Source organism: Chiloscyllium plagiosum, unplaced genomic scaffold (genome assembly GCF_037043375.1).
Source record: "Chiloscyllium plagiosum isolate Xiang-an unplaced genomic scaffold, Cpla_swu_hap1 HiC_scaffold_12, whole genome shotgun sequence".
NCBI classification, from domain to species: domain Eukaryota; kingdom Metazoa; phylum Chordata; class Chondrichthyes; order Orectolobiformes; family Hemiscylliidae; genus Chiloscyllium; species Chiloscyllium plagiosum.
Window position 1 is genome coordinate 35901712 of NW_028270150.1, and position 24996 is coordinate 35926707.

Here is a 24996-nt window from a genome sequence, read left to right on the forward strand (position 1 = left end):
AAACAAAGGTACGCCACATGTATGTTTAAAATTGTTTCATAAGCCAGATTCAAGAAATTCGAAAGTGGAAGTTGAAAGGTCCTTTTGCTCTGACTAGCTTATAGGGCCCTTTAGCAGTTTCTACACATTTCTAAAGTAAACAGTAGAATATTGCAAGTTGGTCCAATTTTGCTAATTCTTGCTGCCTTTATGAAACTCTTGCAGACCAGGAATGAGGATCCAATGTTCTGATCACAGCCTAATGCAAAATAACTGAGTGGCACAAAGTTAGCACACAGGTCGAATTGCAGATTGGAATTGCAAACATCAAACTTCATATATATCATATCAAACATAATCTGTTGGTAACAATGATCTTCCTGGCGTAAATTCATTAGAATTTGAACCATGAACACATTTCAGTAGTAACTTAGTAACTTGGATATCAGTAAAAGATAATAAGTGAAAGAGAATATTAGAAAGCTATACAAAATGACACGGAAACTAAGGCCTTAAATATTATTACTGCCCATGTGTTAATCGAGCACATAAATAAATCATCCTGCTTTAGTGTTCTCTATCCTCGCCAAATCAGAGAATAGTGCTTTTGAACCATCACTGCATAATATGATTAAACACCGATGCATGATTTTCTCTTTCTCCTTGAGAAAGGCCAAGTCCTCTCATCTCACAACTTGAGTTAGTGTCCAACAGTAGCAATGTCTTTGTGCAACACAATATGCCTTGTACTGTCTGATGCATCAATCTGTTCAGAAATAAGGCTTAAAAACACACACACACAAGGGTGGGACACAGTAGATCAAAACAGGGAGATTGAGGGAGCTAGGATAGGTGGATACTTACAAGAATAAGTCTAATAGGCTAGGAGACTGCGGAAACTTATTCTTGAAAGTGATGGTGACATTCATTGCCAGAGTTACAGCTTGATGCAGAAACCATGCAACCATTTTGATAGGTGCAAAGGAAAATAAAATACAGGATATGGCACAGAGGAGGCCAATGAGATTGGAAATTACTGCTCACAAAGATGATAAACACCAACCAAGCATCCTTTTATTGTACTATAAGTCTCTGCAATTAGTGAACGTTTTGTTAGTAATACTTTGGACTTTGTTTATCTTGGATCAAACTTGATTTTCTCTGTTAAAAGGCAATATTATTGTGTTTTAGGAAAAGGAAACTCTATCCAGATTAAAATCCTGCACTCGATACAGAAAACATGAAGGAAACCCTTTCACAGTTTCAAAGTGTCCTTTGTTCACTTCACTAAAACAAATTCTAAACCTAACGTGTTTGAATCCTCACCTGAACTCAGGCTCTGTAAAGTGGCTCCCTTTGTCCAAACAAGTAATTAAATCTGTAGAGAAAAGTTGAGAGCGAATTAGGCCAATACCAATCAAAAAGACAGACATTACAAATAATTGACAAACAGGTTTGATCTTGCACACCTTTACTAGTTTTGGACCTGGAGCTGTTTTTCTCATCCACTTTGATAAATTGGAATCAGACTCCACAGAAACTAAGCATAAGACGGAGGAGCCAAAGTAGGCTATGTGGCTCATCAATTGATCATGACTGATCTGATAACTCTCTGCTCAGTTTCCTGCCTTATCCACATGCCTCTATTCCCTTACTGATTAAACAGCTATCTCCACCTTCAGTACATTTGATAACATGGCCTTGACAACCCTACATGCTAAAGATTTCCATATTCACTATCCTATGAGAACAGAAATTCCTCCTCAACTTTGTTTGAAAATGGTCAATTATGCCCTCTGTTCCCAATCCCTCTGACAAGTGGACATAAATCTTTCTGCATCTACGCAATCATGCCCCTGAAGAGTCTTGTGTGTTCTGGATGTAGGTTTGCTCGCTGAGCTGAAAGATTAGTTTCCAGCTCAGCGAGCAAACCTACATCCAGAACCTCAACAATCTTCTCAAAAAAACTCTTATACATTTCAATAAGGTCTCCACTCATTTTTCAAACCTCTAAAGATTCCAAGTCTAACCTACTCAAACTCTCCCTTGAGCAAAAATGAACTCCATACTCAGAATCACAGCTAGTGAAACCTCCCTAAACTGCCTCAATGTCAGTATGTTGTTCCTTAGATAAAAAGCCCAAAACTGTTCACAGTATTCTAGCTGTCGTCTGACTAGTGCCTTGTGTAGTTTCAGCAAAATCTTTCCCCTTTTTAAAAAAATTCCATTCTCTTTGAAATAAAAGCCAATAGCCCATATACCATCTCTATTACCCACTGAACTGGAATGTTACCTTTCTCTGATTCATGCACAAAGACTGCCAAATCACTCTCTGCAGCTTTCCTTGTGAATAAAGTTCTGCTCCTCCATTTTGCCTGCCACATTTTCTCACATTACATTCCATCTACTAGATTTTTGCATACTCATTTAGTCAGCGATGTACAGCACCTTTTGGCCTGCCTATATCTCTCTGTTCACTTATCCTCACTACTTGCCTTCCTACCTATTTGTGTATCATCTGCCAACTTGGCAATAGTACATTTGCTTTCAAAGTTATTAACATAAATTGTAAATAATTGTGGCTCCAGCACTGATCACTGTTGCACTCCACTGGTTATTAGTTCCCCATTTTTTATATAAAACACATATATATATCTACTGGTTTCCCCTTTATCTATCTTGCTTGTCATCTCCTCAAAGAACTTAAATAGATTTGGAAGACCTGATAACTCTTCCTGAAGCCATGCTGACTCTACTTGACAATTTAGTAATGTTCTATTTGGACCAGTTGATATACTTAAACAATTTAGTAATGTTGGAATGCTAAACTTGAAATTGGATGTCCTTAACCTGATGCAAATTATTATGCCCTCTGTTCCCAATCCCTCTGACAAGTGGACATAAATCTTTCTGCATCTACGCAATCATGCCCCTGAAGAGTCTTGTGTGTTCTAGATGTAAATTATTACAAATTATTAATTCAGCTCCTCTGCCATTTCCTGACTGCCTATTATTGTTTCCCTAATCTATAACCTACTTTCCCTTTGGCCTCTCTTCCATTTTACAAATTTAAGGAAGCTCTCACTGTCATTTTATATATAAACTGCTTGCTCTTAGTCTACTTTCTCCATTTTTTTGACAAACAGATGGAACATTAGCAGTTTGGAGAACGTGCGACTTTGCAGAATTGCTACATGTTCATTGCAAGCCAAACACAATTATAGAATAGAAACCATTTACAATATATAGCAGGATCAAATATCAAACTTTATAATACAAATAGGCAAATACATTTCATATGTCACAGGAAATGCAATCAGATAACTATTGTGTGCATCTTGACCACAGCGAGTTCTAATTCATGAGTTTTCCTTTATTCACTTCTACAAAAACAGTTATTGTAAGGCAGCAATAATTGCTCAGCTTCTTGAACTGTCAATTCAGTGAGGGTACACCCATAGTGTTGTTAGAAAGGGAGTTCTAGGACTTTGACTGAGCTACAGTGAAGAAATACAATACAGTTGCAAGTCAGAATGGTGTATAACCTAATAGGCAAAGTTGCATGTGATGGGGTTCCCATGCTTCTGCTGACCTTGTGAATGAAGAAGTTGAGAAACTGGAAGATGATGCTGATTGCTGCAATGCACCTTGTATAGAGTAGGTAATGTTGTCAGTGTGCAGCAGTGTGGGGTGAGTGCTGGATAAACAGGCTACATTGCCCTAGATGACATCAAGCTTCTCAAGTCTCGATGGAGATGCACCCACCCATGCAAGTGAAGAGTATTCCATTACATTCCAGGCTTTGGAGTCAGGTTCTTTCCATAACTGATACAGCAGCTATTCCACTTTTATTCTGTACATCAGAAGAGTTGATGCATGCTGTACACATATCCTGACCATTTAACTGAATGACCATATTATCAGACACAATATATGAAATGTTGCCATATGAGGCTGTTTGCCCTCAGCGTAAGTTGAAAGATTTACCTGATTACTTTACATTAAAGGACAACTTTAACAGATCTCCTTTGTGCAGAATGCAAAGCTGCTGTGACAGAAAATGGAGCTTTCTGTTAAGCGCAGCAAGCCTGGCTGCTGTGGTCAGTTAATCAATGTGCTCCATTACTACTAATGATATAGCAAGGTCAGCTCTGCACTTTAGTGACACCAACTTGAGCCACATTATGACCACCGCAAACCTCAGAACCAGTAGCCAAATATGAATGTCTTAGAAAATTAGATGGAAAGCCCCAGCTCAAGTTTTAAGTGGGCTGCTGGGATCAACTAAATTTTGAACAATCACAAATCCATGCCTATAGAAAAAAATTGTGAAAATGGTCCAAATGAGAACTTTACAAAAATGTATCAAGATGTTAGTATTTACTATCACATAGCATAGCAACGTGGAACTGTATGTATATGCCAACAAGGAGATTGCAGAGAGGCACCTCTGACTTAAAGCATAAAATATTTATATTGGCTTCCTACTTTCCACATCATAGAGACCCCTGCATCTCTTTAATCACAGTGCGCTTTCACAGGATAGTGACATCTGTGGAAGCTGCCAATGACATTTGCAAGATTTTTTAAAAAATTAATCAATGCACACTACAAGACATAAATTACATCCAACTTGATGAATCTGACTCCCTTTTTTCCTTGCTATATATACTTGAAGTTGGAAAAACAGGTGTGGATGTTTAGGAACAAGCTGAGAAAATGAATTGGCTGGATTAGGAGGTTGAAAACAACTTAACTCTATTAGGAGAAAATGCAAACCTAGTCAACAGAAATATTGGATATCACTAAACAGTTCACACTGATAAAAGCATAGATAAAATCACAAAGAATTGACGACACTAAATACCCTTTCAAACATTTCAATTTGAGTTTTATTTTTTAAACATGTTGGTATTGTAATAAATAAAGAAAATGACTCTGTAATAAGAATCATTGTGAAAATATTCTCATCACAAATTACAATCTGGCTTTCTTAACTATGTTTAACACTTTCTTCTGTTCATGGTCGGGCTTTTAGAAACAGGAATCCATACCGAGCAATGAACTTGAATCGCTATCTAAGGAATATTTAGGACACCCAATATGTTTTCCATCCTGTCACCTCATGATGTGGAAAGATGATTTATCCCTAGGGTTTTAAAGATGGCCTCATTTGAATGCATGACATTTCAGAACACCCTGTACAACACACTCAGAATTTAACAATGAACCTAAGTCCTTCCATTTTTAACCCGCATTATATAGAGAAAAGTGAAATTTACAACTGTACGTTGTTTTGTCCAGTTCAGGCCCCACGTTCCTATATAATATCTTATGCACATTCATAATCATCTCAACATCACTAAATTAACCAAGGAATCCCTTTAATCCCCAAAACATACATTATTCATAAAACAAAGATACATGCAGAACAATTCAAATATGCTGCCCACTGGTGTGTTTACAGGGAGGAGTTGACCTGTAAAATTCCTCGGGTGCTCATTGTGCCATCCTCACACACTTCACCAACCTCTCTGCAATTTTACAAGTTGGTGAGGCATAGCAACTATTGGCTACTGAAGGGTCATTTCCCATTCAGCACTGACAGTGGCCTACTCCATTGTGATAGCTGCCCTTTGCTTTTCTGAATCCCTCATCACACAGTCTCCGACTTTGGAATGTGCCAGTGGTGAACACTTAGTTGTCAGCAAATTACAGGAATGCTAAAGAGCCTCTTTCACTCAGCTGTTGAAATTTATTTTTGTGCCCCTCCATTGATCAACCCACAGAACACAAGAGTCCTATATGATGGAGTTACTCAGTATGTCTTTTCAGACGTCACAAGGAGATGGACAAAGGTTTCTTCCTCACAGAAGCCACATTGAGGGCAGTACGGAAACACATTACAGAGAAGGGGAGCATGTAGGGATTTGAAAAACCATTGAAAATTTCAAAATAGCAATGTTGCTGGATTGGGAGCCAGCATCAGTCAGCAATCAATGATGAAGACTTGTGATTTAGGTTATGGGCAACTTTGGATGATCCTAAAGTCTACAAAGGGTAACAGATGTGAGATTATCCAGAACATTGGAAGAGCAAAGCCTAGAGATTTAAAAAGTGCCTAGAAGAGGGCTTCAGCAGCTGGTATCCAAAGGCAGTGGTGAAGGAGGGCAATGTTACAGAAGTGGAAACATGTGTCTTGATAACGAACTGGAGATGGGCTCAGAAGTCCAACTCAGGATTTTAAAAAGTTAACAAGGTTGAAAATGGTTCAGGCTCAGACAGTGGCCAGGGTAAGGATGGAGTATGTGGCTGAAAATAAACTATAAATGTCTAAAATTAACAAAGGAGGAAATACAGTGGTACTGAACTAAAATGGAGAACAGAATGGACTTCCAGTTTACTTCAACCAGATAATCCCAATTGCAGTATAAGGAAAAAAAAAGAGAGAACAGTCTAAAATAAATTCAGAGAAGATGCCACACAACTTCCTGTTTGGTAGGTTTTTTTTCAGAATTTTGAAAAATGCCAAGAAAAGGAGGAAGACAAATGATGATACATTGAGCTTAATCTATGCAACTGTAGAATACAACAGTAAATGCTTACTTATATGCAACTGACATCATGATCAGCTGTAAAACAGCTAGCTGGTTATTCCCTAAACACATGTAAAAGGTCATCACTGAGCATGAATGGAATGCACTCCCACACTCTCCTTGCCCTCAGCCACTCCCACTGTGGGAACTGTTATCACTTCTGTACCAAAGAACAAGCAGATCAAAAAATGATTCAGAACTTTTATTAAGAATATGAATTCTTGTGCTGCTCTTGATTATTTGAAAAATAGTGGAGGTCCTGCACAATCTCATCTCCAAGGAGTGAGACTTCCCATGGTGAAGGAGGTGGGAGCAGAGAAATGAGATAAGAACTTTAACTAGCTAACTATGTTTTCAACAGAGAGGGAAATTATATATTATGGACTGCAGTATGGTATATGGATACCTGTGAGTTTGGTCAATGAGCTGATGATAGCAGCACTTAGACAGACAACATCACTATGGTGTAGGCAGCCGTGATGCTGATGGACTACCAGTAAGGTGCTCTACTGTTCAACTGCAGGTATATTTCAAGCTGTAGCCTTATCACTGGGAACAGCCTGTAACTGAAATAGAAGCTCTGATCCGTAGGGTTATTGTGGACCCTAAACTATTATTACATCATAACTATTGCATTCAAACTGGAACTAAGGAGTATGAGTAGAGAGAAAACTGTTAGAGCACTCTGCTGTATGCTTACCACAGTTTAGACCCATCATTGAAAAAGAATAATAAAATAATAATTGACTTTGACTTCAATTCAAAATTACTTTCTCTCCAGGACACAAACAAAAACTTGGTGAGTCGGTGCAGTCAGTAAAACCACCTGTGCTAAAGCTGCTCTTCTATTCAGATTTACATTCTGATTTCATGCCAAAAATACTATTATGTTGCAATCTAGCCCAAGACATTGGCTATTGACATAGGTCAAAGTGGCAATAGATATGTTGTGATTAATCTGACTGACTGAATGTTCAAAACACAGAAGAGTTATTGGTGAGTTGAACTGAACAAATTAGTGCAAAGAGCATGACCTATCAAACTCTCTTGGCCTGTTGTAAGTAGCAACAAATGTAGAGAGGCTTGAAAAGCACTGTCCATGTTACAATTGTCTCTCGATGTAACCTACTGGAGTTTCTCTTAATGTTGGATGGCAACACTGATTTTTATTTTTTGCTTGAATTCGTTTTTTTTCAACGACAATATTCCTTTGACGTTAACTGCAGCACTCTTTCCTCAGAAATTATTAATTTCAGTTGAGCTGAGGCTGTTACTACAATCATTTAGTGTCAATAAGTAAACAAAAAGTGAGACTTATATATACACAATTCCAAATATTTCAGCCTATGTGCAGTCAAATATGCTTTTCAAAACCACAGGCCAGATTTTTGTCTCTTCAAGAAGGCAGGAATAAGCTCTCAAAACACAGGGCATGGTTTTATTTTGCAAGGAGATCATGTTTTATTCTTGACATTATGTCATTCTTGTGTAGTAGGAATTAGGTACAAAAAACTTACATACATTGCCTCCAGTGCCTGAGTCCCCATTAAAAAGGCCCACATTTCTTTTCATTCCATTTGCAAGTCAAAAGTTTACTCAGAGTTGACATTTAGAAGCTTCATGTGTCTGCAAAGTCCTAGCCTCTCAGATTTAAGGTAGGGAAGAGGATCAGTGAAGGTTGGTTTGTCTTTCTTTTTCAGACAAAGCAGCTTTTTTCAATTTGTCCTTTGGATGGGTTCATACAAAGACCAGCATTTAATGTCTATTCCAAATTGTCCCTTGAGAACATGGAGGAACAATTCCAATTCCATTCAGTGCAACAAGGTGACAAGCTAACCAACAGAAATATTTTGAAATCAAGTTGCCTGGAGCTAAGAACACAGAAGTGCTCACCACAGTAAGACATTCCTTCAATGGAGAGCAATCTTTTCCAGTGCTCAAGACAGTTCAAATGTGAGGTAGCGAATGACTACCACTTTTATACTAATGATGGATCAGCTAACTGAAGTATTAGTACACACATCTGAGGGCACAGATCAAACCTGCATTAAATGCCTCAAAACAGAAGTAGATATGGTAATAAACAGTCAAAGTTTAAACGGAAAACCATTATCCTGTGCATCTTGTGTGTTTGTGCTCCTGAGATATATATCCTGCTCTTCCTCTCCACAACAAAATTTTAAAAAAAAAATTTTTTCCAGAATGTACCTCCATATTTGCAACTGCTTACTAGGTTGTATCTACAGCAGGAGAAAGTGAGGTCTGCAGATGCTGGAGATCAAAGTTGAAACTTTATTGCTGGAACAGCACAGCAGGTCAGGCAGCATCCAGGGAACAGGAGATTCGACGTTTCGGGCACAGGCCCTTCTTCAGGAAAGGCCTACAGCAGCAAAATCTCAGCAGAGTAGTCCTGGCACATATTCCACTCAAGGCAATATAATCTTCCGAGTCATAAAACAGGCATTAGGACCTGCTCATGAAGTCTTTAAACCACCTCATACTGTTTCAGCTTACTCGGTTTCTGCTCAAGAAAGGAACTGTGAACACCACTGATTTGTAGCCTTGCACAGTTAATTTTCCATTTACCAGTGATAATGTACTTCACCTGCTTGGCTCTTGATGTGGTACCTTATGCCAGTCACAGCATGGATAATCTAACTGCATTCTACTACATCCCTAGCTATTGGGATAAACCAATGAAGTGAAATTAATATGGGCCATATTGTAATGATTAGTAGAAGGAACTTTGTTAGAGAAGACTTTCAGAATGTGTGTCTGCACTCTGATCACACAAATAGTCTAACTAGATAGTTTTCTTCATAAATGAAAGGGACTGAGCTAAATTAGAAAAGGTCAGGATCTTAGTATGTAATAATGTTGAAAACTCTTCTCTCAGAAATGCCACCCCTTCAACGAATGGCTCATGTTGTTTCTTCTTTAGTCTTCACTCCATTGTCTACCTCTCACCTATAAGGCACACAATTCACTTGATTCCTTGGCATTAGGCAACAATAGATTTTTTTTCTTAAATAGGGTTATGACAGTAAAACTGACAGGGTTTGGGATTGATTACAGTTATTTAGAGTCTAAATAGTCTGTATGGTTTTAATTTAAGTTCAGTTCCAATGATTTAAGAGCCAACTTTGGCAATGATGTCAAGCATCTTCCAGTTTTGTGTGTAGGACTGGCAGAGTGGGATATTGTGAAGGTGATAAGTATTTCATTTGAATTAATATAAAAATGATAACTCAGCCAACCTCAACCTTTAAATTGGGAGTAAGGGTCACACAAGGCAGGTACGGCTTAAGTCTCACATTTTTACTAATTTATTGTATTCTCTTGATCCTCTCCTGTTTATCACGTGGATTATACGACCCTCCCATTTCTTGGGGGCACAGAGATTGTCATACACTCCCAAATCTGCATTAGTGACACTAAAGCAGCTAGCCGTCAGTAAATAAGAAAATCCCTCAATAATAATTTATTTTCAGTGGGAATGTGTTGTGTTTGTACCAGACACACTCTGGTGACAAATCTCAGATCAGGAGATCAATAATGGGAATCATATACTGAAATTCCATTGACATTATGACATAGGCCAGATAGATGAACGGGACAGTCTTCTGAAATATTACGAAGGAATTCAAAAGTAACACATACAATAATACTCTAACATTCAGGCTACATGCAGAATTGGAACCACTAGCAGAGGAGATGATAGAAAGAAGAAGGAGACTGAAACCAGCCCTGTAACTGGGAGTGGGGCTATACCGACAGTGGAAGAAGGAAAGGGAACACACATTTCTGCACCAAAAAAAAAATCTATAGGTATTGCTTAACTTGGCCCACGTTTGATCATAAATTCTTGTTTTGGCAAATCCTGAGATCCTAACAAAGACAAGGTCTTACTGTGGCAACACCTCAGTTGGTCTCCCAGCCAGCAGATTCACTACGTTAACAATCCAGTTGTCATTCCACATCTGAACTGAGAACCACAGGAGATAAAGTCTGGCTTTTTTTTGGTGTGCTCGGATTCTAAAGTATTCAGGAATTACATACACTTCTTCGCTTTTACAGGGGGCAGAACCCTGCAGAAAGCACTTACTGTTAAACAAAGAGAATAAAGTTTAAGGGCTAATTAAAAGAAAAATGGACAAGAAAAAAAAAAGCACAAAATTACCAAATCTTTGGGGCTGGAAATGGTCAAACTGCTTGTTCACCATTCAAGAATTTGAAAAACAAATAATTGTCTTTCACTTCCTATTAGCAGGTAAGAGAATACAGTCTTTGATAACACAGCAGCTGAAGGACATGCTCTATTCTCATGTTGTTACAGTTAGGAAGGTCAACACATTTTCCCCTCTCTCCCTATAGGGAAAACATGCATTCTTCAATGGAGACACCTCCTAGGGATAGCCCTAACCAGACTTAAAGGGAGAACGTGAGCAGTTTTGCTCTCCTATAACAGTAAAGTGTTCCTCCAAATGAATGTGTTACTGTTGGTATTCAAATCGTTTCTCATTTTTATTACATGGACATTAATTTCAATAACAACACAAGGTGACGTAATTTGTGGTGGCTGTTGGGATCAAAGTTTCTTATAACCACTGGAACTAACAAGCAGATTCAAGTACAATTCTACATACTAGACTGGCTCATTGTCTAAATACACACAGACTCAGCTACTCCGAAGGTGAGAAAGTCATCAGAGAAGTGGAGACCTCAGTCCAGTGGTCTTCCCAGGAATGGAGGCTGTAGGCTGCTTCTTTATAAGGGTTACCAGACTCTTCTGCAAGGAATTTCTCTCATTCCCTAGAATCCATCCCATGCTCTCTCGGGAATGAAGTCATGTTTGCAAGTAACCTTGACTGACAGTGCTAAAATAATCATAACAATTTCCAGGGAGCACATATTTATGTGGAACAGGTACATGTTCTGGTTGTAGTTGGATGCTGAGGGAAGCTAATCACTTTCTGCTGATGTGTCCTGAAATAATTCCATGAAGGCCGGTGTCCAGTGACAAAGTCACCCCTTATTTACAAGTGCACAGTACGTGGCACTGACTCAGCTAGCACAGAGCCGGTTCCTAGAGTGACCAGAAACCCCAACATTCCTTTTTTTTTATCTTTTATCTTTCCCCAACATTGCTGTTTATTTTTTTTTCCTGTTTATATTTTTTATTTTGTTTTATTAAACAAATTACAAAATAGTTTACAGAAAACATGTACACAAGAGACAGCAATTTTACAAGGGAGAGGAGCAGCAAAGCTAGGCCCCAAACCCTACCGTTCAACCATTTTACAGTGATAGGAGGACAAACCTCAAATCCCAGTTCCACATAGGACAAGACAGCGACAACGACATTTGTACATTAGACAATACTGTTACATACAAAAGTGCAGACAATACAGACTCAGCAAGCCCCCGTCCCTCCCACCTAAGCTCCTGTTTATTTTTTTTTATTTTATTAAACAAATTACAAAACAGTTTACAACAAACAGTTACAGCTGCATACAAAAGACAGCAATTTTACAAGGGAGAGGAGCAGCAAAGCCAGGCCCCAAACCCTACCGTTCAAACAGTTTACAGGGACATGAGGGCAAACCTCAAATGCCAGTTTCACATATAAAAATATAAAGAGACATCAACAATGACATTTGTACATTCCTGTTTATATCTGTCAGCCAGGGCTCCCTGATTGGACCAGGTTAACAGCTCCAATCAGGAGCTCATATTCGATGAGATCCACCTGGCTGAGACGGTTCCAATCACTGCATGTCTCACGAGCCGGGCGCTGTGTACCCTGATGATGCACTGTACCCAATGGGGAATTTAGTGGAATCCAATGGCCCTCTGGTGCTAAATGAATGTACTGTCCATCTCTGGCAAACAAGACATCAGTGATCAGCGAGATGTACTGAGCAACTACTTTGGAGATGCTACTGAAGAAGCAGTTCCCAAATCATAAGTTGCAACACCTGATGAAGTCAAAGTAATAGCTTCTGTAAGTCACGAGTGCCCCTTTTTAGTGACAGTGGAGAGGAGATTATCCAGTCTAAAGACTCTGGCAGAGCAACACTGTACTCATTGGATGATGCTGCCAAAGAGCAAGGGGTGGACATGAGCTCAAAATGCCCCATAATCTTTGGGGACACATTTAGTGAGTACTAAGCAGGTCAGGATGTGAATGCACCACTTTAATATAGCAAGAGCCAACAAAGTTTAAACCAGCAAAAAGTGACTGCAACCTGGAGTGCAAGCAACGTCATGTAACTGAGCTAGAAAATGACTGGTGGATTCAAACTGTACAAACATACGAACTTTTGAAAAAAGTATTTATGGGATGTGGGCATCACTGGCTGGGCTAACATTTACTACCCATCCCCAGTTGCCCTTGAGAAGGTGGTGGTTAGCTGTCTTCTGCAGTCCATTTTGTATAGATAGATGCACAATGTTGTTAGGGAGGGAATTCCAGGATTTTGACCAAGTGACACTGAAGGAATGATGATATATTTCCATGTGAGGACAGTGCTTGACTTGGAGAGGAGTTTTCAGGTGGTGATGTTCTCACGTATCTCCTGCCCTTATTCTTCAGATAGTAATGGCCGTGGATTTGAAAAGTGCTGTCTAAGGAGTGTTGGGGAGTTCTTAACAGTGCATCTTGTAGAAGGTACACACTGCTGCTTTTCTGTTTTGGTGGTGGAAAAACTAAATGCTTTGGATGTTGTGCCAGTCAGTTGGCTGCTTTGTCCTGGATGGTGTCAAGCTTAAATGTTGTTGGAGCTGCACTTATTCAGGTAAGTAGGGAGTATTTCATCACACTTCTGATCTGGGGCCTGTACATGGTAGACAGTCTTTGGGGAGTTAGGTGGTGAGTTACTTGCAGCAGGAGTCCTGGCCTTTGACCTGCTCTTACAGTCGCAGTATTTATATGGTTAACCCAGTTTAGTTTCTGGTCAATGGTAATCTTGAGGATGTTAATCTTGTGGTATTTCAATGCTAGTGAATGTCAAAGGGTGATAGATTATCTCTTGCTGGAGATGCTCATTGCCCACCCTTTGTGGGGTGTGAATATTACTTGCCATTTGTCAGCCCAAAGCGTGGTTACGGTTCAGGTCTAGCTGCCATTGCACATTGAGAGCTTCAGCATGAGCAGTCTCAAATGGTGCTGAACATTGGAGTAAGCATCAGTGAATGTCCCCACGCTGACGTTATTGATTATTGGTAATTGATAAAGCAGCTGAAGATGGTTGGGCCTCTGACGCTACCCCAAGGAACTAGAAAATATCTCCCCTGAAGAACTGAGAACTTAGAGGAGTAGTAAAGTAGGCCATTCAGTCCTTCCAGCCTCATTCAATTAGACCATGGTTAATGTGACTTTCACTTCAACACCATATTTCTGCCTATCTTTAATAATCTTTCATACTCTTGTTCATTAAGAATTTCCTGCCTCTAGCTTAAAAATATGCAAGGACTCTGCTTAATCTGCCCAAAGACTCAAACCTCAAAGTAATTCTCCTAATCTGCTTTAGATTGTTGACCTCTTGTTTATAAACCCACATTTAAGATTCTCCTTCCTATATCCACTCTGTCAAGTCACTTCAGAATCTCATTGCTTTTAATCAAGCTGCCTCTTACTTTTCAAACTCCAGCAAATACAGGCCTTGCCTGGCATTTTCTGATCTCATAAAGCAATATGCCCACTTCGGGAATTAGTCTGTTAAACATTCTCTGAACTGCTTTCAACACATTTACATCCTCCATAAAATTAGGAGATCAACCTGTACATTGTACTAAAATACTGTATATGACTGCTGTGGTATCAATCATTATCAGCCCTATGTAAAGGAAACATAATCTCCTGATTTTTGTCCTGAATTCCTTTCACTATAATCATAGAATCCTTACCCTGTGAAAGCGGGCCATTCAGTTCAATGAGTACACACCTACCCTCCAAAGAGCATTCCACCCAGTCCTATTCCCTACCCATTACCCTGCATTCCCCATCGCTGTTTGTAATTTTTATTAATGACTTGGAAGAGGGAGTCGAAGGTTGGGTCAGTAAATTTGCAGATGATACGAAGATTGGTGGAGTTGTGGATAGTGAGGAGGCTGCAAAGGGACTTAGATATGATGCAGACTGGGCTGAGGAGTGGCAGATGGAGTTCAACCCTGCCAAGTGTGAGGTTGTCCATTTTGGAAGGATAAATAAGAATGCGGAATACAGGGTTAACGGTAGGGTTCTTAGGAGGAGCGGAGGGATCTTGGGGGTCCATGTTCATAGATCTTTGAAAGTTACCACTCAGGTGGATAGAGCTTGTAAGAAGGCCTATGGTGTATTAGCGTTCATTAGCAGGGAGATTGAATTCAAGAGTCGGGAAGTGATGTTACAGCTGTACAGGACTTTGGTTAGGCCACATTTGGAGTACTGTGTGCAGTTCTGATCGCCTCACTTTAGGAAAGATGTGGAAGCTTTGGAGAGGTTGCAGAGAAGGTTTACCAGGATGTTGCCTGGAATGGAGAATAGGTCGTACGAGGATAGGTTGAGAATGCTAGGCCTTTTCTCATTGGAACGGCGAAGGATGAGGGGTGACTTGATAGAGGTTTATAAGATGATCAGGGGAATAGATAGAGTAGACAATCAGAAACTTTTTCCCCGGGTATAACAGAGTGTTACAAGGGGACATAAATTTAAGGTGAAGGGTGGAAGGTATAGGGGGGATGTCAGGGATAGGTTCTTTACCCAGAGAGTGGTGGGGGCATGGAATGCGCTGCCTGTGGGAGTGGCAGAGTCAGAATCATTGGCGACCTTTAAGCGGCAATTGGATAGGTACATGGATGGGTGCCTAAGCTAGGATAAATGTTCGGCACAACATCGTGGGCCGAAGGGCCTGTTCTGTGCTGTATTGTTCTATGTTCTATCTATGTTCTATGTTCTATGGCTACCCTGTACATCCCTGGACGTTATGGTCAATTTAGCATGGTCAAACCACCTAACCTGAACATCTTTAGACTATGGTAGGAAATCAGAGCACCCGATGGAAACCCGCGCAGACACGGGGAGAATGTGCAAACTCCACACAGACACACACATCTGAGGCTGGAATCGAACCAGTGTCCCTGGAGTTGTGAGGCAGCAGTGTTAACCACTGAGCCACCATGCCGCTCTAATCTATAACAGTCTGTGTGCTTTCCTAACTATTTCTGTGAATATGGCAGGTTTCTGCTTCAGTTTGCCTGTTGAACCGGTTTCATATGCTGGAAAGATGTCTCTTTTGCACAGGCAATGACAATTAAATCAAAAAGGTGGAAAGAGCCACATATGTTGAATTTGGAAATCTCCAAATTGCTGAAACCATCATGCTAAAACATACTGCGAGAAATGCAATTTGAAATCAATGGGCATGATGATGATGTGTATGGGGAGCAGTACAGCACAGGCTGCCACTGGGCCAGGACTGTGCCAAAGTAGGCTAGTTAGAAGGCCCACCTCAATTTGCTGTGACTTTGTTTCAGTTGTGCAATGTTTCAAGTTACTCTTGTCCAAACCCCTGCACCCTGACAATCACATTCTCCATGTGAACTTGTGAACCCAACTAGGTAAAAACAATTACTGCAGATGCTGGAAACCAGATTCTGGATTAGTGGTGCTGGAAGAGCACAGCAGTTCAGGCAGCATCCGAGGAGCAGTATAATCGACGTTTCGGGCAAAAGCCCTTCATCAGGAATACAGGCAGAGAGCCTGAAGGGTGGAGAGATAAGTGAGAGGAGGGTGGGGTGGAGAGAAAGTAGCATAGAGTACAATAGGTGAGTGGGGGAGGGGATGAAGGTGATAGGTCAGGGAGGGTGGAGTGGATAGGTAGGCAGGTAGGACAAGTCATGGGGACAGTGCTGAGCTGGAAGTTTGGAACTGGGATGAGGTGGGAATGGGGAAATGAGGAAACTGGTGAAGTCCACATTGATGCCCTGGGGTTGAAGTGTTCTGAGGCGGAAGATGAGGCGTTCTTCCTCCAGGCGTCTGGTGGTGAGGGAGCGGCGGTGAAGGAGGCCCAGGACCTCCATGTCCTCAGCAGAGTGGGAGGGGGTGTTGAAATATTGGGCCACAGGGCAGTGTGGTTGATTGGTGCGGGTGTCCCGGAGATGTTCCCTAAAGCGCTCTGCTAGGAGGTGTCCAGTCTCCCCAATGTAGAGGAGACCACATCGGGAGCAACAGATACAATAAATGATATTGGTGGATGTGCAGGTAAAACTTTGATGGATGTGGAAGGCTCTTTTAGGGCCTTGGATGGAGGTGAGGGAGGAGGTATGGGCACAGGTTTTGCAATTCCTGCGGTGGCAGGGGAAGGTGCCAGGATAGGAGGGTGGGTTGTAGGGGGGCGTAGACCTGACCAGGTAGTCACGGAGGGAACGGTCTTTGCGGAAGATGGAAAGGGGTGGGGAGGGAAATATATCCCTGGTGGTGGGGTCTGTTTGGAGGTGACGGAAATGTCAACGGATGATTTAGTTTATGCGAAGGTTGGTAGGGACGAATGTGAGCACCAGGGGCATTCTGTCCTTGTTACGGTTGGAGGGGTGGGGTCTGAGGGCGGAGATACGGGATGTGGACGAGATGCGTTGGAGGGCATCTTTAACCACATGCAAAGGGAAATTGCGGTCTCTAAAGAAGGAGGCTATTTGGTGTGTTCTGTGGTGGAACTGGTCCTCCTGGGAGCAGGTATGGCGGAGGCGGAGGAATTGGGAATATGGGATGGCATTTTTGCAGGTCGTCAGGTAGGAAGAGGTGTAATCCAGGTAGCTGTGGGAGTCAGTGGGTTTGTAAAAAATGGCGGTGTCAAGTTGGTCGTCATTAATGGAGATGGAGGTGTCCAGGAAGAGGAGGGAGGTGTCAGAGATGGTCCAGGTAAATTTAAGGTCGGGGGGAATGTGTTGGTGTAGTTGATGAATTGCTCAACTTCCTCGCGGGAGCATGAGGTGGCGCCAATGCAGTCATCAATGTAACGGAGGAAGAGGTGGGGAGTGGTGCCGGTGTAATTACAGAAGATCGACTGTTCTACATAGCCAACAAACAGACAGACATAGCTGGGGTCCATTCGTGTGCCCATGGCTACCCCTTTAGTCTGGAGGAAGTGGGAGGATTCGAAGGAGAAATTGTTAAGGGTGAGGACCAGTTCGGCTAAACGAATGAGAGTGTCGGTGGAAGGGTACTGTTGGGGACGTCAGGAGAGGAAAAAATGGAGGGCTTGGAGGCCCTGGTCATGGTGGATGGAGGTGTAGAGGGATTGGATATCCATGGTGAAGATGAGGCGTTGGGGGCCGGGGAAACGGAAATCTTGGAGGAGGTGGAGGGCGTGGGTGGTGTCTCGAATGTATGTGGGGAGTTCCTGGACAAGGAGGGATAGGACAGTGTCGAGGTAGGTAGAGATGAGTTCAGCGGGGCAGGAGCATGCTGAGACAATGGGTCAGCCAGGATGGTCAGGCTTGTGGATCTTGGGAAGGAGGTAGAACCAGGCAGTGCGGGGTTCCCAGACTATGAGGTTGGAAGCTGTGGGTGGGAGATCTCCTGAGGTGATGAGCTTCTGTATGGTCTGGGAGATGATGGTTTGGTGATGGGGGGTGGGGTCATGGTCGAGGGGGCAGTAGGAAGAGGTGTCCTCGAGTTGGCGTTTGGCTTCAGCAGTGTAGAGGTCAGTACGCCAGACTACCACTGCGCCCCCTTTATCTGCTGGCTTGATGGTGAGGTCGGGATTGGAGGGCTGCGCGTTGTGAGGGTGAGAGTTGGAGTTGGAGTTGGGGAGGGGGGTAGACAGGTTGAGGCGGTTAATGTCCCGGCGGCAGTTGGAAATGAAGAGGTCGAGGGCAGGTAATAGGCCAGCGCGGGGTTCCAGGTGGATGCAGTGTGTTGGAGGTGGGCGAAAGGGTCCTCGGAAGGTGGGCATGCCACCTCCACAGCCACTCACCAGTATCCATTGTGGGTAGACCTCAGCACACCAAGTTGTCTTGGCAGCCTAATCTCCTACAACTCTGACCCACCATGCCAGGGTTCTGACCTCATAAGGAGAGTGGGCACCGGCATCCAATCAGTGATGCACCAAAAGCAACCTCTGCCCTTTTCAAAACTCTTATAGGCCTGTGATCATGCACCAGAGCAGGCTTGACATGCTTCCAACTTTGTAGCCACCTCCCCTTACCTTCTGAAACCCAATCGTCACTTTAAGCTTGTTGATGAGAGAGTAGGGTTCTTGCCCCATTCTCCACTGCCACCATGGTAATTGCTACAGGCACTGGAATTGGTGCCTTGGCATTAACTCTGCTAGGAGTTGGAGTTTGCAGGGGTGATGTCAGATTCAGGGCGGCACGGTGGCTCAGTGGTTAGCACTGCTGCCTCACAGCGCCAGAGACCCGGGTTCAATTCCCACCTCAGGCAACTGTCTGTGTGGAGTTTGCACATTCTCCATGTGTCTGCGCTGGTTTCCTCCAGGTACTCCAGTTTCCTCCCACAATCCAAAAGACGTGCAGGTTAGGTGAATTGGCCATGCTAAATTGCCTGCAGTGTTCAGAGCGCTTTAGGGAACATCTCCGAGACACCCGCACCAATCAACCAAACCGCCCCGTGGCCCAACAGTTCAACTCCCCCTCCCACTCTGCCGAGGACATGGAGGTCCTGGGCCTCCTTCACCGCCGCTCCCTCACCACCAGACGCCTGGAGGAAGAACGCCTCATCTTCCGCCTCGGAACACTTCAACCCCAGGGCATCAATGTGGACTTCAACAGCTTCCTCATTTCCCCTTCCCCCACCTCATCCTAGTTTCAAACTTCCAGCTCCGCACTGTCCCCTTGACTTGTCCGGACTTGTCCGACCTGCCTAGCTCCTTTTCCACCTATCCACTCCACCCTCTCCTCCCTGACCTATCTCCTTCATCTCCTCCCCCACTCACCTATTGTACTCTATGCTACTTTCTCCCCACCCCCACCCTCCTCTAGCTTATCTCTCCACGCTTCAGGCTCTCTGCCTTTATTCCTGATGAAGGGCTTTTGCCCGAAACGTTGGTTTTGCTGCTCGTCGGATGCTGCCTGAATTGCTGTGCTCTTCCAGCACCACTGATCCAGAATGCAGTGTTAGGGGTCTGGGTGGGTTGCTCTTCGGAGGGTTGGGCCAAAGGGCCTGTTTCCACGCTGTAGGAATCTAATAAAAAAAAATCTAATCTAATGCAGTGTGGAATCAAGGCAATAGAGAATTCCTTGGCAATATGACAGAGTACTACTTCCACTACTCTCAGCTCCACCTTCAGGAAAGTTTTATTTGTTGTGGGCAATTGCTCAACCTTTGGTAAATTTATTTTACAGAATGGTCATTCAAATAGATTTTAGAATCCCTGTTTTAGACACAAAAGGGCCAACGATTGTTTGAAAGATACTGATTTTGCCCTGACCCAATGTAATTGAAGGTGAAATCCAGCTAGGAACATGTATATTTCCTGCTGCCATTTGGGTCTCAGTAGTCCTATGGTAATATCTGAACTAAAGTGCCTGGACCAAACTTTAGGCTCCAATAATCTACACAAATCAGTTTCCAGCTTGTCTTGCACCATCATTTTGAGCTACTCAGCACAACAAGACAAACAACAGTACAGTACACACACAATGTCACTGTAATACCAGGCCTGAGAGAACCCTTGGAGGTGACAACACCTGGAAGATCCTTGCTCAAAAGGAACCAACTTGGAGGAACACAATTCTTCAAGAACACCAAGTGGCAAGAGGAAGTAGGGAAAAGGAGCCCGAGAAAAGGAAAGTCAGCAATCAAAGCCAATGATCAATTCCACCTGCTGGAAACATCTGCCAAATTTGTAGCCAAAGATATGACTCTAGTATCAGTCACACAAGGACCCACAGAACCCATGACCAGTGACAGGGAACTTCCTGGGTGCACAATCTTACTTGTTAGTGAGTGATTGCTGACAATGAACGTCTTGCCTTTCCATTGCTGTCGTGAGACTGTTGTGTAGCTTGCAAACTAAAATAAATGTTTCAAGAAGGGATTATTGTAAACGCAACAACCACAAACCACATTGCTAACATTAAATGCTACCATTTTTCAACATGTCTGCCAATCCCTCTTATATGTGCACAATATAATTCTATCTCCCAGCAGAAAGGCTAAGATAGCATAGATCCATCTAATAAATTGAAGCACATTAACTAAAATGACAGGCAACCAATAGCTCTTAACACAAGGTCAGCCAGGGCTTTTAGATTACACCACTAATGGAGGAAATTTATATCTACTCATATTTCCTACATTCCGATCAATATCAGAGTGGCTAAGATGGATTGACGTGAGCATGCTGCATGAAAAGTCTGGATGTACTTCTATTTCTCATCTGCCAATCACTAACCAACCAACATAAGCTGACTTCTCTCAGTGTAATGCCTGACATCTGTGCAGAGTTCATAATTATTGTCAAAGAAGCTCTGGTGTGCAAATTACTGCCATTTCTGACAGAAGAAAGTTGAATCAAGAATTATGATTCACATTAAGGGATGGCTTTGCACTAAACATGTTTGCCCATGTTTCTTATGTGACAATATATACATCAATGTAATTATCACTGCAATATTCATGCTACAACGGAGGGGTAAAATTTGATTTTCTGCTCTGATTCAAACTTTCGCAGGCCCTTTGCTGCTTTGTGACATCTGGAAAGGCTACAGGAAGAGCTGAAATACATTTCTAAAAAGGAGGAGGGTGCAGAAAGAAAACAAATAAGTTCATCAGTCCTCAATAGTCTTGAACTGCACTAAATTGTCCCTGTGATCAAATGCCTGGTCTCAGCACAACAGCTCTCCTTGGGAAAACAGCATTACTGCATTCTACTCTTCCAGGCAGCCCATTAAGAATGCTAATGTATTCTTCCAGTGAACAGTTTAAATCAATGCCAAATTTTAAAATTACAGTGGTTTTCTGTATTGGATTACAGTCAAGCATCAAAAAGGTACTTTTCCCAGCAGAAAAATTAGCAAAGACAAAATAAACACCCAGACTAAAGGGTGATTTAGATCTTAGGTGGAGAAATTTACAGAAGTATTTAACACACTTTTAAATCTTTTACCTAATATGTTTACTCGTGCAGAGTACATGCCACTGAAGTGTGAGTGAACCATCAGAGAAGATGGCAGTGAAAACATTGCCACTGTTATCAACATCCTGAAGTTCAGGACACCATCAGCTAGGACGATTGTCAGTTCTGGCCATTATCCAGTAACCCTTGCTAAAAAGCTAATGCCACCTAGTGCAGTCTAAATTGAGCTCATTTTATCAAATACTCTCAAGGCTGTCCCACAACCAAAAAGCAAAGAGCTAAAGCCTTTGGGATGTGAAGGACGAAAATGAATGGAAGATTTTTAAAAAGCCCAAATTGAATATAGAGAATGCTGGAAATTAAAATGGATTGCAATTCAGTCAGCACTACAAACAACAAGTTGCATTTATATAATAACCCTACTAACATTTAAAGTAATAAAATATCTGAAGGCAGTTCAAACAAGGCAATGTTTGACAGATGGCAAAAAGTTTGCCAAAAAGGGATTGGTTTTAAAGAGCATAATTAAAGGACAAAAGAGAGGCAGAGAAGTCTAGCAAGGGAATATGATCACGTTAATAATAAGGTTAATAATCAATTGCTCATCAGAAATCGATTAATTCTGTGGGATAGTTTATTTGAAATAATGAACCCCATTACAAATTATGAAGTAGGCATTACTGCAAGCCAACTGATTTCTCGGAGTGCAGCTTGTAGATCCACTAAGTCTTTAAAGGTGAACTCTCTTAAAAGGCCAGGAACATACACACCTTTTCTTAGAATATAGGGGAATGTTGCATATATTTTCAATTACAATGAGAATAATTGCAACACTCTATAGGTAATTTGCTGATGGGTTCAGATCTCATGATGGTGACTCTGTCCTGAGATGTTGTTGATTTCCACAGTCAGTAATATTGCTAGTTGTCCCTGTTTGTTTTGTCAAGCTTTTTCTCACCATGTTTTGCAGCTGCTGTTTCAGAACGCACCTATCCTGATGCACATAGTCAAGCTTTCTTTCAGATTGACAACTGGCTGATCTCAGTCTTCAAGCTATTGCAAATGGTTCAAGGTTTCTTGGTGTGTGCTGTTTTGTTCCTTCAGCACATTCACTTCATTTTGGAGCTTCTGGTTTTACATCCTGGATTCTTCAAATTCTGTCAATGTTTCAACCTTCTTTTGGTCCAATATAATTTTCTTCTTTGTAATCTCCTCTGAAATAAGTCCAGTCTTTCCAAATCCGTTTTATTTCTGCTTTCTTGGAAGCCTGGTGCACTTCTATTTTGTGCTTAGGTCGTTGCTTGCTTGGCTCTAGATTCTCATAGTCATAGAGATGTACAGCATGGAAACAGACCCTTCAGTCCAACCCGTCCATGCCGACCAGTTATCCTAACCCAATCTAGTCCAACCTGCCAGCACCCGGCCCAAACCCTTCCTAATCATATACTCATCCAAACGCCTCTTAAATGTTGCAATTATACCAGCTTCTACCACTTCCTCTGGCAGGTCATTGCATACACGTACCACCCTTTGTGTGAAAAAGTTGCCCCTTTTTGGTCCCTTTTAAATCTTTGATCTCTCACTCTAAACCTATGCCCTCTAGTTCTGGACTCCCCCATCCCAGGGAAAAGACTTTGTCTATTTATCCTATCCATGCCCCTCATAATTTTGTATATCTCTATAAGGTCATCTCTCAGCCTCCGCGCTCCAGGGAAAACAGCCCCAGCCTGTTCAGCCTCTCCTTATAGCTCAAAACCTCAAACCCTGGCAACATCCTTGTAAATCTTTTCTGAACCTTTTCAAGTTTCACAACATCTTTCCAATAGGAAGGAGACCAGAATTGCATGCATTCTGGTTGAGTTATTTCAATAGAGTATCAATGCTGACGTTTACTTCTGAAGGAACCACTTCATTTCAATTTCTATCTCCTATTCACTTGTTTGTACATTCTCCACCAATTTGTGCACTTCTGTTAATTGGTTTTGTATCTACCATTGTCTTAATGGTTTAGATGGAGAGGAATTGTATAAGACTGTACAAGAAAATTTGCTGATTTAGTATGTGGGTGCACTTACCAGAGAAGGTGCAAAACTTGATCTACTCTTGGGAATGAAGGCAGGGTGGGTGACTGAGATGTCAGTGGGGGAGTGCTTTGGGGCCAGCGACCATAATTCTATTAGTTTTAAAATAGTAATGAAAAAGGATAGACCAGATCTAAAAATTGAAGTTATAAATTGGAGGAAGGCAAATTTTGAAGGCATTAGGCAAGAACTTTCGAAAGCTGACCGGGGGTAGACATTCGCAGGTAAAAGGATTGCTGAAAAATGGGAAGCCTTCAGAAATGAGATAATGAGAGTCCAGAGACAGTATATTCCTGTCAGGGTGAAAGGAAAGGTTGGTAGGTATAGGGAATGCTGGATGACTACAGAAATTGAGGGTTTGGTTAAGAAAAAGGAAGCATATGTCAGGTATAGACAGGAGAGATTAAATGAGTATAAAGGCAGTAGGAATATACTAAGAGGGAAATCAGGAGAGCAAAAAGGGGACATGAGATAGCTTTGGCAAATAAAATTCAGGAGAATCCAAAGGGTTTTTAAAAATACATTAAGGACAAAAGAGTAACTAGGGAGAGAATAGGGCCCCTCAAAGATCAGCAAGGCGGCCTTTGTGTGGAGCCACAGGAGATGGGGGAGATACTAAATGAGTATTTTGCATCAGTATTTACTGTGGAGAAGGACATGGAAGTTATAGAATGTGAGGAAATAGATGGTGACATATTGAAAAAAGTCCATATTACAGAGGAGGAAGTGCTGGATGTCTTGAAATGCATCAAGGTGGATAAATCTGCAGAACTTGATCAGGTGTAACCTAGAACTCTGTGGGAAGCTAGGGAAGTGATTGCTGGCCCCCTTACTGAGATAGACACAGGTGAGGTGCCAGAAGACCGGAGGTTGGCTAATGTGGTGCCACTATTTAAGAAAGCTGATAAGGACAAGCCAGAGTACTGTAGACCGGTGAGCCTGACGTCGGTGGTGGGCAAGTTTGAATTTATCCTGAACCAAATGTTCAGCCTTTCCTTCTTGAACTTTCATTTTTGCACCTTTTTTTGTTTATTCATTGCCCATCCCTAATTGCCTGCAGGGCAATTAAGCATCAACCACATTGCTGAGGGTCTAGAGTCACATGTAGGCCAGACCAGGTGAGGATGACAGATTCATTACTGAACCAGTCCAAGAATCGACAATGGGATTCATTATTAAGCTCTTAATTCCAGATTTTTCTTGAATTCAGATTCCACCATATGCCATGGTGGGATTTGAACACAGATACCCTGTTCTGAA

General features: G+C 42.0%; 1 protein-coding gene across 1 annotated transcript in view; it reads right to left on the reverse strand.

Annotated features, from left to right (window-relative positions):
- dcbld2 (discoidin, CUB and LCCL domain containing 2) overlaps positions 1-24996 on the reverse strand; it is a 123215-nt gene that overhangs the window by 45363 nt on the left and 52856 nt on the right. The window contains exon 4 of the mRNA XM_043701145.2: positions 1306-1357. Coding sequence (XP_043557080.2) covers positions 1306-1357 — 52 coding nt within the window. The remainder of the gene's footprint in view (positions 1-1305; positions 1358-24996) is intronic.